Here is a 15041-nt window from a genome sequence, read left to right as displayed (position 1 = left end):
AGAATTAGAATAAAACATCATCCTTCTACATTAATTCCATATCATTGTTGGGCAGAAATGGAAATAATGCATATTACTCATAAACAATGTGATGATAGTATTTCTATTAAACAACTTTACTAAGAAATAATAATCATCATCAACTTTATTGCAGTGAACAAGAAATATACATTTCTCTAGTTCAAGAGCATTTCTTGATCTTTATCTGTTCTCTGAAAATTGATCGCTTTGATAAAAATTTTATCAGAGATTTAAGTTTTAAACATAAGACTCACAGAATTATAGTACTGTTATCATCAACGTTGGTCAGAAAATAACAATATCATATTTTAACTTTAAAACAAATATCTTTCTTTTATCATATCGGAAACTATCTGCATCTTATTTCACCCACAGGGGAAAACATTGCTAAGAACAGTTCTTCCAATTAAATTTTCCCATTCCAATTTAATTGGAGGATAAAAGTGTTTCTTTGCAGCGGAAACTTTCAAGATTCTATGCAGAAACAATTCTGTACTCTTTTACTCTCTAAGCAATTTAAACCGATTGGTTCAAAAAAGCATTAGAGAAGCAACAATTTAATATTTTACTTTAGTTCTATTCACTTTTAAAGGAGCATTTTTATTTTTATTTGCAGAGGAAAAACATGAATAAAAAAAGAAATTCATGAACTTTTTATTCTTTACAGAAACATTTCTTTGACGAAAATAAAAATTCATGAACTTTATTAATTTTTTCCTTTATAAAATTTATGAACATTTCTTTTTCTGAAAATTTCCTGTTTTCATTTTTAGAAACTTTTTCTGTTTACTTTTATATTTCTAAACAAAAAATTTCGTTGGAAAAAAATTGAATAGAAAAAATAAACCATGTGACTTTTGCCCAAAAAACTGGATAAAAACTGCTGTGCGCGCCTCTATGGGCCGAAACCGGCCCATCCGCGCTTCCGCCCAGCCTCCTAAGCAGCACAGCGCAGCGCCCGACCCCCCGAGTGATGCAGCCCATGCACCTCCCTTTCGGCCCAGCAGCCCAGCTACTGCTCTAGGGTTTCCATCGCGGCCGTCCACAGAGATCCGACGGTCACCCGCTCATCTCGCCCGAACAAAACCGCTCAGGCGGCCGCTCGAACAGAACCCTAGCGCCGTTCTTTCCCACGCGCGCCGCTCTCCTTCTCGCTCTGCGGCGGCGGCACCTGTTCAGGTTGCCGGGCCATCGCACCGCGCCCGGCCACCAGCGACGCCGACGACTACCACCGGGCTGCGCCGCGACACTCTTTTCCTTCTCCTTTTCTTTCGTCCCTCCTATCCCACGCCTCCCGACGCGAGAGAGAGGCGGGGAGATGCGGCGGAGCCATTCCCTGCTCCCCTGTGCGCTCGCGGTTCCCTCTGCCGCCGGCCATCCGACGGCGAGGCTTCCAGGCGTGGCGAGGCTCCGCCTTTTCGTTCTTTTCTTTTCTGTCTTTCTCTTCCACCACTACCCAGCAGTGAGAGAGAGGAGCCCGACGGCGGAGCGGTCGGCGGTGGCGCCGTTGCCATCCCCCTCGCCGGTTGCGCGTCCACCTTGCGCTGAGCGCGCCGCCGTCGAGCGGTTTGGTCGCGGCGCCCTTTGCCTCGTGTGGGGTGGTTCTTCGTCCCCGCACCTCGGCTTGCGGCGGCGCACTTTGCCGGCGAGTACTAGGCCCTCTCTCGTCAGATCTTTGACATGTCACTTTAGGGCTCTTTGGGGAAGGGAAAAAAATTCTGTGATTTGCACCGAAGATCCTAAACCAAACATGTCTGATACCATTGATATACCTCGCGGATCGAGTAGGTCAGATCGTCGGTGGTCCTACCTTCTGTTTGTCCAGACGAGCTCGCACCAGTCACCATGGTGAAGGGGCGGCGGCGTGAGCGCGAGTGTGCGTGGGTGGTTGAGCTCCCCGTCGTATCGCGCTAAACCCTAGATCGGTAGGGATGCAGGTGGGGTTCTGGACGCACGGTGAATCTCGTGTTGCGTGCGGCCGGCTCCCCCACCCCTTTATATAGCGCGGCAACAGGGGCCCACCAACCATGGTTAGGTTCAGCGCCCCCGATCAGGGCACGGGTCAAGGGCCCGTCGAGCCGTTGGGCTCGATCGGGAAAAGATCAACCTAACAAGGTTTCCTATCTCTCACTCAAATTTGACCTTCAACTTAGTTTTACCTTGTGATGTGTCACGCACCGGAAGCTTCCCCCATCGAAATGGTTTTTCCTTGTTTTTTATTTTTTTAACAATTTACAGGTTTCTCATTTTTCTGTTTTTGGGTTTTTATTTTGCTAGTTTTTTGGGTTTATCGGTTTTCTGGGGTTTTCTGGTTCTCTATGTTTATTTTGGTGTGTTCCGGCGTGGATCACATGTGCGCTTTCACCTCACGGGAGCACATACGTGGTTAACGTGTAAGTACATGTGTGCTTTCACCTTGCGGGAGCACAAGTTAGTTCACAAGGGAAGCACATGTGTGCTTCATGCGGGGGATCACATGTGTGCTTTACCAGCAAAAGCACAAGTTTGTTCAGTATGGAAGTACAAGTGCGCTCCTGCAGGGAGCACATGTGCACTTCCTCATGGAAGTATAGGTTAGTTCAATTGGGAGCGTATGTTAGTAAAGTTTGCAAGCATATGTTAGTTCATTTGGGAGCATAATTTTGAATTTCAAGCCGAAAAACGTTTGTCACAACCTATTAACATGGGGTCTAATTTTAAAGATCTCAATGTTATAAATACAACGGTGCAAACATTTTATAGTTTGGACGCGTGGTTCATGAGATATTTTATAAAAAAATCAATATTATATGAAATAAAACATAAACACCAAGACTCCCATCCCTTGCACGTGAGTGAGAAAACCTGCCAAAATCCTCTGGTGATGACAAGTGACGCACATGCACTGCACCACTTATCACCATCGAAGGGAGTTTAGGATAATCTTTGCAAAAGGTACCATTAACTAGAGGTATAGCTAGTCGACGCGTACCCCCCCCCCCCCCCCCCGGCTGGTTGGGGGTGCGGTCATGCGCCCAGCGTCAAACTATCTTTTAACATTTTCTACTCTTATTTCCTTTCCTTTTGACTTTTTGGTATTTCCTTTGTTTTTAGGTTTTTTTTCTCATTTTTTCTGACGCACATGTGCTCCTCGTGTGCACTGCATCACATGTGTGCTTCACATGGGAGCACAAGCGTGTTCTGTCGTGGAGCACAGGTTCGCTTGGAAAGTACGAGTGTATTCGTGCGAGGAGCATGTGCTTTACCCATGCCGGAGTACATGTTAGTTTACTTGGGAGCACTTGTTAGTACAGGTTGAAAGCACAAGTTAGTATTGTTAGAAGCACACACTGAAAGCACTCATGCTAGTGCCAGTTGAGAGCACACATTGGGAAGCACATGTTAGGTTTAGTTGGGAGACGAGTTAGTTTACATTTGGAGCACGGGTTAGTACCAGATGGGAGTACAAATTTGCCCCAAAAATGTTTGTCAAAAACCTATTAACATGAGATTTAGTTTAAAGATATCGACGTATATCGACATGAGATTTAGTTTTGAAAATATTGACGTGAGAAACAATGGTAAGAACAGTTTCTAATTTGGACGCATGGTTCAAGAGATATTTTGTTTTAAAAAAGGATCAAGAAAACACCAACCGATCCAACCATCCCTCAGTCGGCAGAAATCTCACTAAAACTCTTAGATTACGACAAATGACGCACATGCGGCGCCACTTGTCATTGCTAGAGGAGATGGAAATCCCCTTTGCAAAAAGTACCTTAACAAACTTTTTTTAGATAACCCTTGACACACTAATTATTTCTATTATTATTGTTTTTGTGAGAGAAACTAGTTGTTGTTGTTATTATTATTATTATTATTATTATTATTATCTGACAAGTGTTTCTGCCCATGGATGCTGATGCAATACTGGGTATACCTCTTTGCATTAGTGGAGTAACCGATTTCTGCTCAAGGTACTTTGAACGAAATGGCCATTTTATTGTGCAATCCACATATCGTATGCTTGTTGATACAAAGACTAGAGGAGAGAATTGGCTCGATGGGGTCCTTGGATCATCCAATACTCAGCAAGCGAATAAAGCATGGATAAATATATGGAATTCCAAGCTGGAAATAATCATTTGACATTGGCACAACAATCCTTACCATCAGGTGAGCTTTTACATCATCGACATATTATCACTACGAGCAGCTGCACTCTATGAGGGTGCTAAGACTCATAGAGGCACTCCCTTTTGGACTGCTCGAATTCTTGGTGAACCTGGGCTTTAAGCCAGGAGAGCATTACAAAGAGTATGGCGGCATGCACTGAACCAAATGCCAAAAAACTAGCTTTTTCAATGAACGAGTCGTTATCACATGCATATTTTCACCTGGTTGATCGTTACTCTATGGGCAATATGGTTTTCAAGGAGAAAGGCAATCCACGAGGATATACATCAGAGTATAATTTCTATTCATCATTTTGTCAACTCTTACAATGCTGAGCTAAATGCTATTCAAGACCCAAAGGCTAGCCAGCCGATACAAGTTCATGATACCGGAGAGAAGTGGCTTCCTCCAGGGACAAGCAACGAGAAAATTAACATAGATGGAGCTTTCAATCAGAACGACAGCAAGGGCACCGCTGCTGCTATATGTAGAACAGAGCAAGGAGTTTATGTTGGAGCCTCGGCGATTGTGGTGCAGAGTACCAAGGACCCATCAAGCCTAGAAGCACTCGCTTGCTGAGAGGGCCTTGCACTAGCCGATGATCTTTCCCTCTCTCAAGAATAGTTGTTGCTTCCGATTGCAGCGTAGGAATCATTTTTCAACAAGTATAATTTAGTTTACGTAGGAATCATTTTTCAACAAGTATAATTTAGTTTATGAATGTAGAAGCTTTAATTTTGATGCTCATTCTCTCGCAAAGCACACTGTTAATTTAGATGTTGGTAGGCATATTTGGCTGGGAATACCTTATGACCCTGCTGCAGTTCCTGTAAACATTGTTTATGAGTAATAAATAATGTGTGTTTTGCCTAAAAAAACTAGTTATTTCTATTTTTTTAGGGGTACTAGTTTTTTTTTGAGGTGAACTAGTTTTTTCCAGTGATTTCGGTGAGCCAGCCATGCTGCTAGTGGATGGGCCTGGTGCGCGAAATGGCCCTTCTGATCTCTGAGCTCTCCACAGTTAAGGCCCATGGACTACTTTCAGCCCGTTAGCAATCGACATTGCCTTCGCTGCTACGCAGTCATGTCTTCTGTCTTAGCCCACAAGGCCATAGTCTCCCCTGCCCGCGGCGGCAGAACACGGCCGGCGATGGAGCACGGGACGTCATTGGCGGCGGCGCTCTGGGGGCACGAGCACCTCCCGCTGCTGGCCCGCGCGCGCTCCAAGGACTCGGTAGAGTACATCCTGCAGGCCCTTTGGCGCACCCGCCGCACCGGCCTCGACGCCGCCGACCGCGCCATCGTCCGCGACATCCTCCAGCTCCCCTCCGACTCCGAGCTCGACCCCGTCCGTACCTGCCCACTTCTCATCTCTGCCCCCCCCCCCCCCTCTTCCGCGCCGCCGCTTGCGCCGGGTGCGAGGCATTTATGCGAAAAGCAAGCAGCTTAGCCCTGTGCTCAATGCATACACTTCTCTCTGTTGCAGCTCTTGGTGTGCCTCCGGATATTGACCCGCAGGTGCGTCCATGACAACATCGCGAAGGAGGAGATTCCGAAGCTTTTCCCTGCAGAGGTGTTGCCCGAGCTGCAAAGGCTGCTCACTTTGCTCCTGCAGAAGTTTCAGCCGGAGTGGCGAGAGGACACCTTAAAGGATCAGGTAATACAGACCTGAGCAGCAACGAGGGGCTGTCTTATGAACATTTAATCTGAAAAGAATGCAATTGATCCAGTACTGAGGTCAATAGTTAGCATGTTTTTAGCTTTATCCTTTTCGTGGTGTTTGTATCTGCTTGTTATTGTCTGAAGGATCTGTGGTCTCAGTTTAGTGTGATGCGTTATTTTGTAGGCATCCGCGGCGAATTCGGGAACAACAGAAGGCCATTTGAGTAAAAATCAAGACGCGTTAGAGCAACCAGCTACTGCACAGGTTAGTTCAAACAATTGCTATCATGTGCTTTTGCATAAATGCCTTGCCATTTTGCTGGAAGTTACTTGATCTGTGAGATGCTTATTATTCTTTTGTATGTGAGAGTTCAATGACTGGTCTCTGAAGCTCTCCGTTAAGAAAACTATTTCAGTAGTTTTTGGGGTGCAATCAAGATATATTTGATGAAAGGTGTAATTCGTGTGAATCATCATGTTCCCTGCAGATTCACTGTGGTGCATCATCAACAAAGGTGTCGTCTGAATCAGGAGAGAAAGAAGGGAAGCTACAGTTAGCTAAGGATTCCTTAGACAAAATGCTCAACGATGTATACCCAGTCAGGGGCAAAGTGTCAAATGCTGTGAGTAATGATTCTTTAGACAAATGCAGAGCGTTGGCTGATTTATTTTCCCTTTTGCAATTTAACGTTTTTGCAGACTTGCAGTGAGTAATATCAAATGTTTCTAACCATCTTTTGCAGGGCAATACCAACGGGGGTCATGGAGAAGCAGCAAGAAGCACTTAGGAAAGGATGATTGTGCTGCTTCTTTTTTAGCTCCGAGGGCATTTTTTAAATCATTGGTAGATAACATCTTTGCAACTAGAATTATTGTGTTCTTTATCAGACAGAACGCAACTTCTGCCATGTTCTTCGGTCTTTACTGGTCTACGCCCTAGGGTTGATGGCAACATTGGAAATAAGAGCATCTCCAACAGCAGCCTATTTTAATGCATTACCGTTTTATGAGCTTTTGGACCCCCAACCCCCCACAAAAACCTCCAACAGCTGCTCTTGTTGGAAAATTTTGCAAAATGTTTTTTGTGCAGCCCAAAAAAAGGCAGCGCCGGCTGTGTATTTGCGGCATGCACACGGCTGCTGCAAACGCAGAATCGAGCCACGCGCAACCCAACTGTTGCCATCCGGAACATTCCCGCAGCCAATTTCCCTCCCGCGCTGCCATCACCCCCAGCGGATCCAGACACTCCCGCCACAGCTGCACTACCATGATGTCCTGATCTGTCGTCCCCCTCCTCCAATCGGCTGCACCGCCGCCACAACACCCATTTCCACCTGCCGTCACGCCGCATCGCCCCACCGACAAATCTGCACTGCTGTTTGCGCCGCATCTGTCGGATGTCGTCGAAACGTGTGAAGAGCAAGTTCAGCTACCGTGGCGTTTAGCCACTGGAGTTCGGCCGTTTCAGCATCGAGTTTCAGCGTGACGGCCGACTGTATTGGCTCGGCACCTTCGAGACGGCGAAGATGGCCGCACGCGCCTACGACATCGTTGTGTGGAGGCTCAGTCGGCTGTGGCACGAGATCAACTTCCTGGTGATCGAGACGCGGGCGGATGTGAAGTTCATCGGGCTGCCAGTGACCAGTGAGTCCCGCCCGACAAAGAGGAAGACCCGCATCATCCTCGAGTAGAGGGACGCCAGGGAAACCAATGAGGCGGTGATGGCAAGGTTCACGAGGGCAAACCCGCACCTCATGCAAGCGAAGGAGTTCTTCTGAAAGAGGGACAACGAACACAAGAAGGCGGAGCGCAAGACAGAGGGACAACAAGCTCGAGTTCGGCAACAAGGTTGAGCTCGGCGATGAGCGTGACGAGTCCGACAACATTGACTAGGACAACCTGTAGGGTGTTCATAGGAGTCTATTGTAATGTTAGAATGATATAGTAGTTTAGATGTTCATTTAATATATGCAATGTTTGAATGTTCAAAACTTTTAATGTTTGAAGTGAACTATGCAATGTTTGAATGTTCTAAAAAAAATATTTGCATGTTTGAAGTGCCCCATTTTAGGGCAGCCGTTGGAGATGAAGATTTTCAATTGCCCAAGTCATTTTTTGGTGCCCTAGAATAAGGCTAAGCATAGCGAACATGCTGGAAAATAACCCTATTGAAGAAATAGGACAACTAAGCACTAACCACGATAATTCTCCATCGAACCACCTGCTGTTATGCCCAAAAATTTGTGGTTCATGCTCAATGCTGACACATTCTTAAAGCACTTCAAACATGCATTCGTAAAGCACAAGTCATAGCGATTTCCTCATATCATATCAGCCAACAAAAGCAGTTATTCGTAACGCTGGTAACAAACCAACACAGTTCCATGACAAAGTCTATACGAAAATCACAGAAATTAAGCTGCAGTAGCTTTATTATTTGGAGATATCATGGACTCAGCTGGACCAGCGTGCTGCTTGTTCTAGGCACATCAACATACTTCCTTCACATTTTGGATCTAGATACGCATGATGTATTCTGTATTTTGATCCGATGCCAAGATGTGTTGAGGATTCCTCTCAGATTCCATATGTCCTCCACGTTTTCGGGTTGAATGTTTGCGGCCGAATCCACCTGTTGTCCACGAGGCGCATTTTCAGACTCATTAATCTGAGCAACAAAAGAGTGAAACAGTAATGCTTCTAGTGGGGAATTCTACTTACCGCCTTAGCTACTATCTCGGCATTTGCTGGTATGTCCAATGTGGCCTCAAATAGAACCCATGCCCACTTGTCGCTTTGAGCTCCATCAGAGACGTATGGCACATTGCTTTTCTGATATCTATGAGCTTCAACCCATGTTTTACCCCCATCAACAGATATATCTACTCTCTCAATGCCGCGGCCGCCGCCTGAGACTGCATATCCAGCAATTCTAGCCTGCATAGAGCATGCAAACCAGTGTGTACAACTCATCAGAATGTACTGATGCTACCTACACAAGCTGCAGTATCAGCTTACGCATCCCTTTCTATCATGGAAGTAATGCTAACCTTTCCTTCCTTGATAACATCCACATCTTCCAGGGTGCAAATAGCAGACTGCTTGGTCAAATCCAAAAAGAAATTAAGATAAAATAGACTTGACTTCATTAACACAGAAGCAAAAAAACAAAGGTTTTATGAGAACTAAGTGCTTCAATGTTTCATAGGTGCATCCTGCAATAAATACATAAACAGAACAAACTCATGGTAGATTAATATCTACCAGAATACCAGCTCCACTAATCATAAAAGGCCACATCTAAGGCAGGACACAGCATTCTGTTCCATAAATTTAGAACCCATCTAGAATATTCTTGAATCCAATGTAGATCATTTTAAAATGGCAGATAATCGCAAGGAAGGAATATGCAAACAGCCTCCGGCCCAGTATCTGCCTTCTCTATAGTAAATGGATATGAGACTAATCAACTTTTCTGTTCACAGGGCATTATAAAAAAATTCGTAACTGCAGTATATTGTAATGTCTTTTATTTGCGTGGATTTAGTCCATTGTAGTTGACAAAGAAAAAGATGTTTAATAACATCTAGCAGTGGGTTCTGAGTATAACTACATAATTTACTAACTGTGATTACTTCAACAGACAAGGGAAGAATTGCCAGTACATTATACCTGCACAGGAAAATCCATTTGTGGTCTTCTAGTTGACCAATTAATATTGTCCCAATCTACGGTAGGTGGGAACATCTTGTAATCTTTTTGCATAAAAAAACCCTGGTTGAAAACAGCAATCAGTGTTTATTCCCAGAGATTATATTGAAGAGGTACTGCACTTAAATTTTCAGTAAACCTGGCATTCTTCCTTGATTATGTTGATGCTGTCAAGCCATTTTACGGAGCGTGCACCTATAACACCAGGTACGACCACACGGAGTGGATATCCATGGTCACGATTGATGGTCTATACATCGTAAATCACGGCGGGTGAAATACGGAACATAGCAACACAGAAGCCATAACAGCAGAATATTTAGCCAGATAATAAGGTTGCATCTAAATTTGAGCAAAGAACAACTGACAAGTAAACATTTGATAAATCAGAATCTGGTGTAGCAGTGCTAGATGGATAAAGTGCGACACAAAAGCCAACGCACAATAAGCTTAGGGTGGATATATATGTTCAGCAAGAGAAGCTTCAGGTGTTGTTTTCATACTAAACACTCTGCCTTAGGAAGTAAACACCTATATATGAATAATACGCTATTATGTTCCAAGAAAAACCTTATACATATTATGGTATCACAATATGTCAAACTATTGACTCTATTTCATCAAAATCAGCTTCAAAGAAACAAATGCATTAGGTAATAATTAAGTGCTAACAGAAAATCATCTTCAAAGAAACACATGCATGAACAAAAAAGTGAGAAGCAGCAAGCAAAAACTAGGACAAAAACATTCGGAATAACTGATTTTGAAAAATAGTCTGAACCCCAGAGGAACATTAAATCGGTTCAGCTTTCAACTATTAAAAGAAAAAAAAATCAATGCGCAATCACCTCTCCATTCATTTCATATGCGAGTAACACATCAGCATCAGGATCTGTTGCCTGCTTTAGTGGAATTGATGCCTTATAGGGGCCACCTTTCTCCTCCTGAAATACGAAAGTCTCAAGATTACTGAGGTAGGCTACAAGGATTGCTGCTGATCAATAAATACAGACATACTCACTTTACACCTGTCAACACTGACAAACTCAACATGTTTGCCTCCTAAAGATGTGACTGAACTGAGTTTATGTATTCCAACTAGTTCAAGGACATCAGATAGTTTTGCTCCACCCCAAGTTGCTGGAACGATTAGTGCAAAGGTAAAAACATTGTAGAATAACCAAACTACTACCTCTGTTCCAAAATATAAGACGTTTTTGCAGGCTAAACCAGCCTACAAAAACGTCTTATATTTTGATACGGAAGGAGTACAAGAGAACAAAATTGTATCTGAATTATATAAGATAATTGGTGAGGGCGATTCAGGCCCATTTTGTTTTTTATGTGTATAATAATCAAGCAGGGTATTGTTCTTCATTATGTAGATGAAACAAAGGTACATAGAATAGTCTATGAAAGCACTGAGACTTATAGCAGAAACCTAATTCTAGGGCAAGTAAAAAGGCTCACGATACAAGTAAACTCCCTCCACTTGTACTATTGTTATCCCTACAATTCTTGTGGTACGCTAAATATGTTCATGCAGTAATGGTAACAGCATGCCCATTTCTGGGTGTCAGCATTCAGAAATATGGGTGCATTTCTATAATAGAATTAAAATGCATTCCTTACATTCAGAAAATTCAGATTACCATAATGCGCCTCTTACCATTTCCAAGAGCAGATACATCCCATCCAACACCTCTCACTTTCCGCACCTTACTCATTGCAGTTCTCTTATTGCCTGCACACTTTTATATAACAATTATATTGTTAGATCACTATTTACTAGCAATACTCATACATTAGCCACCATAGAAATTAGAAAGATAAGAAAAGCATTAAAGGGACTTGTCGCAAACCTGTAATGTTGCAGTGACATTGTACTTCGGAAGCATCCTGAGTGTGAAATTTGTGTTGATTATTTACTAAAAGATAATAAGTATTTGAAGGTGCATGATAAGAGATTAAGAAGAACATTACCTAATGTCATCCATGGACAGCTGGATATGCTTATTCATGAGGCCACTGATGGAAACACTGTATCTGTTCAACGGTCATATAAAAGTATAAGGTTTGGTCCTACATTAAGGGTTTGTAATATAAATTATAATGATACATGATATGTATAGTTCTTTCTATAAAAATGGAAACCTTGAGATATCATCAACTTTGGGAATTGGTCCATGATTCCTCTTGTAGAAGAAATCCACTGGGGTGATATAAGATGAAACTAACGCAGATCGATGAGGCTCAGCATTAAATGGCTCCTGCAGAAAAGCAGACAACCCCACCAGGTCAGTGCTATAAGATTCAAATGAAGTGGGGTGAAACATATTGCGAACGTGCTAAATAGAACTCCTCTATTTCTTGTCCTTTCTAGGAATCAGGTATTGTTTCTATAAGCAATGACTTACGACGAAGCGTAGGAATGGGTTCCAAGACAAACTGAGAATACATCAACCTAGCCCGTCCAAATTAATCCAAAACACACAGACAAGTCACAAATGCGTACTTATTCTTTTTTTCCATCAATATAAAGGAAAAGTTCCTGCTGCACAAGAAATGGTACTCCTATAGAATGTTGTAATTAATTCACATACATGTCACATACTCCCTCTGTCCCCAAATACATGACGCATAAATTTAGTCAAAAATTCAATGCTTTCTAGGTTTGACCAAATATATAGAAGAAAATATCAACAACTATAATATTGGATGAATACATTATCAAAATATATCTAATGATGAATATATTGATATTGATTTGGTATTATTTATCTTAATATTTTTGTATACATTTGGTCAAACTTAGAAAGCATTGACTTTTTGACTCAGTTTATAAGGCATGTATTTCCGGACGTAGGGAGTAATCTGGTTCTACATTTGTTTGAATAAAAAGTTTCGCCAATTGCATGCGTCTAATAAAAAAAGTTTTCTTATTTGTCTTTTTTCTATCTTCCCATTCATCTCCACTACACCCCTCGTCTTCTAATTCCTTCCGTTTGACTAAGCAATTCTCTATAATAATTCGCAAATCCAAATCTGCTAATTGTTCCCTAATAGCAGCTGCTCCTGTTGCAATTTTCTGATTTTGAAATGTTGCAAAGCCTGGGGTAGAAGAAAAGGGAGAAATGTTGTGGTTACAGGATGCAACTTCCTCTTCAAATAAACCTCGTAATCGTATGCTAGGCCCTCCAACTTCTTAAGAAGGAAATCCACATAAGTATTTTTCATACATATGAATAGAGACCATTACGACGAAAGTTCGAGTTTGCGTGTTTCGAGTCAACGGTCAAGTTCCTCAAACAAATCTCCTAGAGAAATCAGCTCACTTCATTCCGACAACTTGTGAGAAATCCAGGAATAGCTGTTGTTACTAAATGCTAACTACACGTAGCAGCAGGCTGGAATCCCAGTTGGAGTGTACTGGAACGAGGACTTCATCGCCCTAATCAGAACTGGAGAGGGAACCCCGATCGTACGCCTTGGTACCGGCAGTCGAACGCGCACCTCATCACTATACTAAAATCCCGAGCCTAAACACGGACGCCCGATTGACGGCTCATATCAGCAGCCGGACGCGCCATGGCATAAACGGCGACGCCCGCGACCCCCCCCCCCCCCCCCCCCCCGCCCCGACGCGGCGGCGCACAAATCCAGCATCCCCAGGCCGCGAATCACCAACCCATGCCGCCGCCCGCGCCGCGACATGCCAAACCCACCCGCGCGACCGAACAGCAGGTACGAAGGAGGGCGGGCGAACCAACCTTGGAGTTGATCCTGAGGGCCGGGTGGCGCGGCGGCTCCTCCGCGTAGTCCGACGGCGCCGTGAGCCCCGGCATCTCTCTTCCTTCGTCTTCGCTTGGTCACTGGCCGTGGTTCTGGTTTTTTGACAGGCACGCACGGGGAGTATATTTTGTAGTCGCAGAATTTGGGTGACGATGACACCGATGATTGTGGGTGTGTGGTGAGTCGGGAACTGCAAAGCCGCCGCTCCATGGCCTAACATTCGCTGTGCCATGACATGCGGGCCCTCTCGTCTCTGAAACAGGGGTCTGCCCCGGTTTCATTTCGTTGAAACGAAACCACAGAGCGTTTAGCTACATTGTTTCGTTTTATACGAGGCGAACGGCTCTCTTCATTCCATTCTCTTTTTTCTTCCTTTTTTAGAAAAAAACGTGAGAATTTATTATGATTATTTAGACAGATCATTCTCAAGTCTGCCTATGGTCTCCGCTGCTAGTAAAAGAAAAAAACTTAGGCTGCGTTCGGTTTGGAGGAATGATGAAGGAAATATGCACGGAAATAAAAAGAGAGGAAGTTATACTGAAGTGCCATTTGGTTTGTAGGAAAGAAGTGATTTTATTCCATAGGAAAGTTTCTACAGCTTGTACTTTCACAGGAAACTAAACATCCATCACAAGCATGGGAAATGAGAGTTGAGGCCTACAACACGAGGGAGAAAGTTCATGCATGACAGTTATTAATTAAAACATTGTATCCTAGTTGCTGGGTCCCATTTTTCTGCATGGCCTTTGTTTCCTTTCCCATGAATAGAGCAGTTCAAATTTTTTCCTTCACATGTTTCTACATTCACAGGTTTTCAGTGGCACCTCAATTATATTCATATACAGTTTTCTTTCCTTTGTTTTCTAAACATCGATTCCGAACGAGGCCTTAGCCGTTGAGCAATGTCTCATTATCGTGTGCCTCACGAGTAAACTTCTTCATGTCGGCCGCCTCTTTTTTGGCATTGGCAAGATCATCCTTCGCTTGTTTTGAGTTTCTTCAGTAAATTATCGTTCTCTTGTCGAGTTTTTTGCATCACGAAATGGCAAACATAAAAAAATCGGTCACTTATGCCCAAATTAAACCTCGAGGGCTACCGGGCTTCGCGCTTTTGTAATTTAGATATATTATAACTGAGCACCTTTCCTGCCCTCTCAGGCCATTAGCATTCGTGGCCGTTGGATCGTCACTTTTGGGCGTTTTCTGCCATCCGATTGTCTCTTAATTGCACCCCCCCCCCCGTCGCTTCGTTCGATCCTAACGAGTGCTAACCCTTCTTGGGCCGCTGCTCTGGTGGCTTTTTTCGGCTTCTGGGATTAAATTGGGCCTACCAGGCCTGTAATCGTCCCTTGCGGGGAGGCCGAGAGACTCTATCACGCGCAGCGGCTGGGGCAAGCACGGCCCATCGGGAAAAAGAGCGGATGTGTGAGATGTTGTCATTTCTCCTCCCCGCAACCACTCCTGCGCGTGGCGGCCAGGGTTAGTGATGTTCGATCCTCTGATGAGGAGCGGTGCGAGGCGAACGGATGCAAGACATGGCTGATTTGCGATCAGACCCCATTCCCCCGACCTCTTTCTCTTCCCCCTTGTCTAGCAGGCCATCGCGCTACACCGGTGTCGACTTCGAGCGGCAACGCACCTTCCCCGGCCTCAACCTCGAGCAGCGGCACCGCCAAACTCAGCATCCCCTTATGCGCTGC

The 15041-nt window shown here is 44.0% G+C and overlaps 2 protein-coding genes across 3 annotated transcripts; one reads left to right on the top strand and one right to left on the bottom strand.

The window, feature by feature from the left end:
- The first annotated feature begins 3119 nt into the window (after positions 1 to 3119).
- LOC123151766 (uncharacterized) lies at positions 3120 to 6834 on the top strand. Of its 2 annotated transcripts, none has more exons than XM_044571422.1 (5): positions 3120 to 5524; positions 5663 to 5833; positions 6023 to 6103; positions 6327 to 6465; positions 6582 to 6834. In XM_044571422.1, exons 1-5 carry the CDS (start codon positions 5207 to 5209, stop codon positions 6776 to 6778), a joined length of 906 nt encoding a protein of 301 aa, XP_044427357.1. In that variant the 5' UTR covers positions 3120 to 5206; the 3' UTR covers positions 6779 to 6834. The 2 variants fall into 2 exon arrangements, with proteins under 2 accessions (XP_044427357.1, XP_044427356.1); XM_044571421.1 differs by having other exon boundaries at positions 3919 to 5524; positions 6327 to 6461.
- A 1300-nt stretch (positions 6835 to 8134) lies between these two features.
- On the bottom strand, positions 8135 to 13562 carry LOC123151765 (sulfite oxidase). Its single transcript, XM_044571420.1, has 12 exons — positions 13320 to 13562; positions 11704 to 11819; positions 11533 to 11595; positions 11412 to 11448; positions 11219 to 11300; positions 10571 to 10689; positions 10398 to 10493; positions 9689 to 9799; positions 9511 to 9612; positions 8889 to 8936; positions 8560 to 8775; positions 8135 to 8470 (listed from the first exon to the last, which is right to left on the bottom strand). Exons 1-12 carry the CDS (start codon positions 13392 to 13394, stop codon positions 8342 to 8344), a joined length of 1194 nt encoding a protein of 397 aa, XP_044427355.1. The 5' UTR covers positions 13395 to 13562; the 3' UTR covers positions 8135 to 8341.
- Between the last annotated feature and the right edge of the window lie 1479 nt (positions 13563 to 15041).

The sequence above is a fragment of the Triticum aestivum genome, chromosome 7A (assembly GCF_018294505.1).
Source record: "Triticum aestivum cultivar Chinese Spring chromosome 7A, IWGSC CS RefSeq v2.1, whole genome shotgun sequence".
Lineage (NCBI taxonomy): Eukaryota > Viridiplantae > Streptophyta > Magnoliopsida > Poales > Poaceae > Triticum > Triticum aestivum.
The sequence above is the reverse complement of the archived record's forward strand: the minus strand, read 5'-3'. Positions and strand labels throughout refer to the sequence as shown.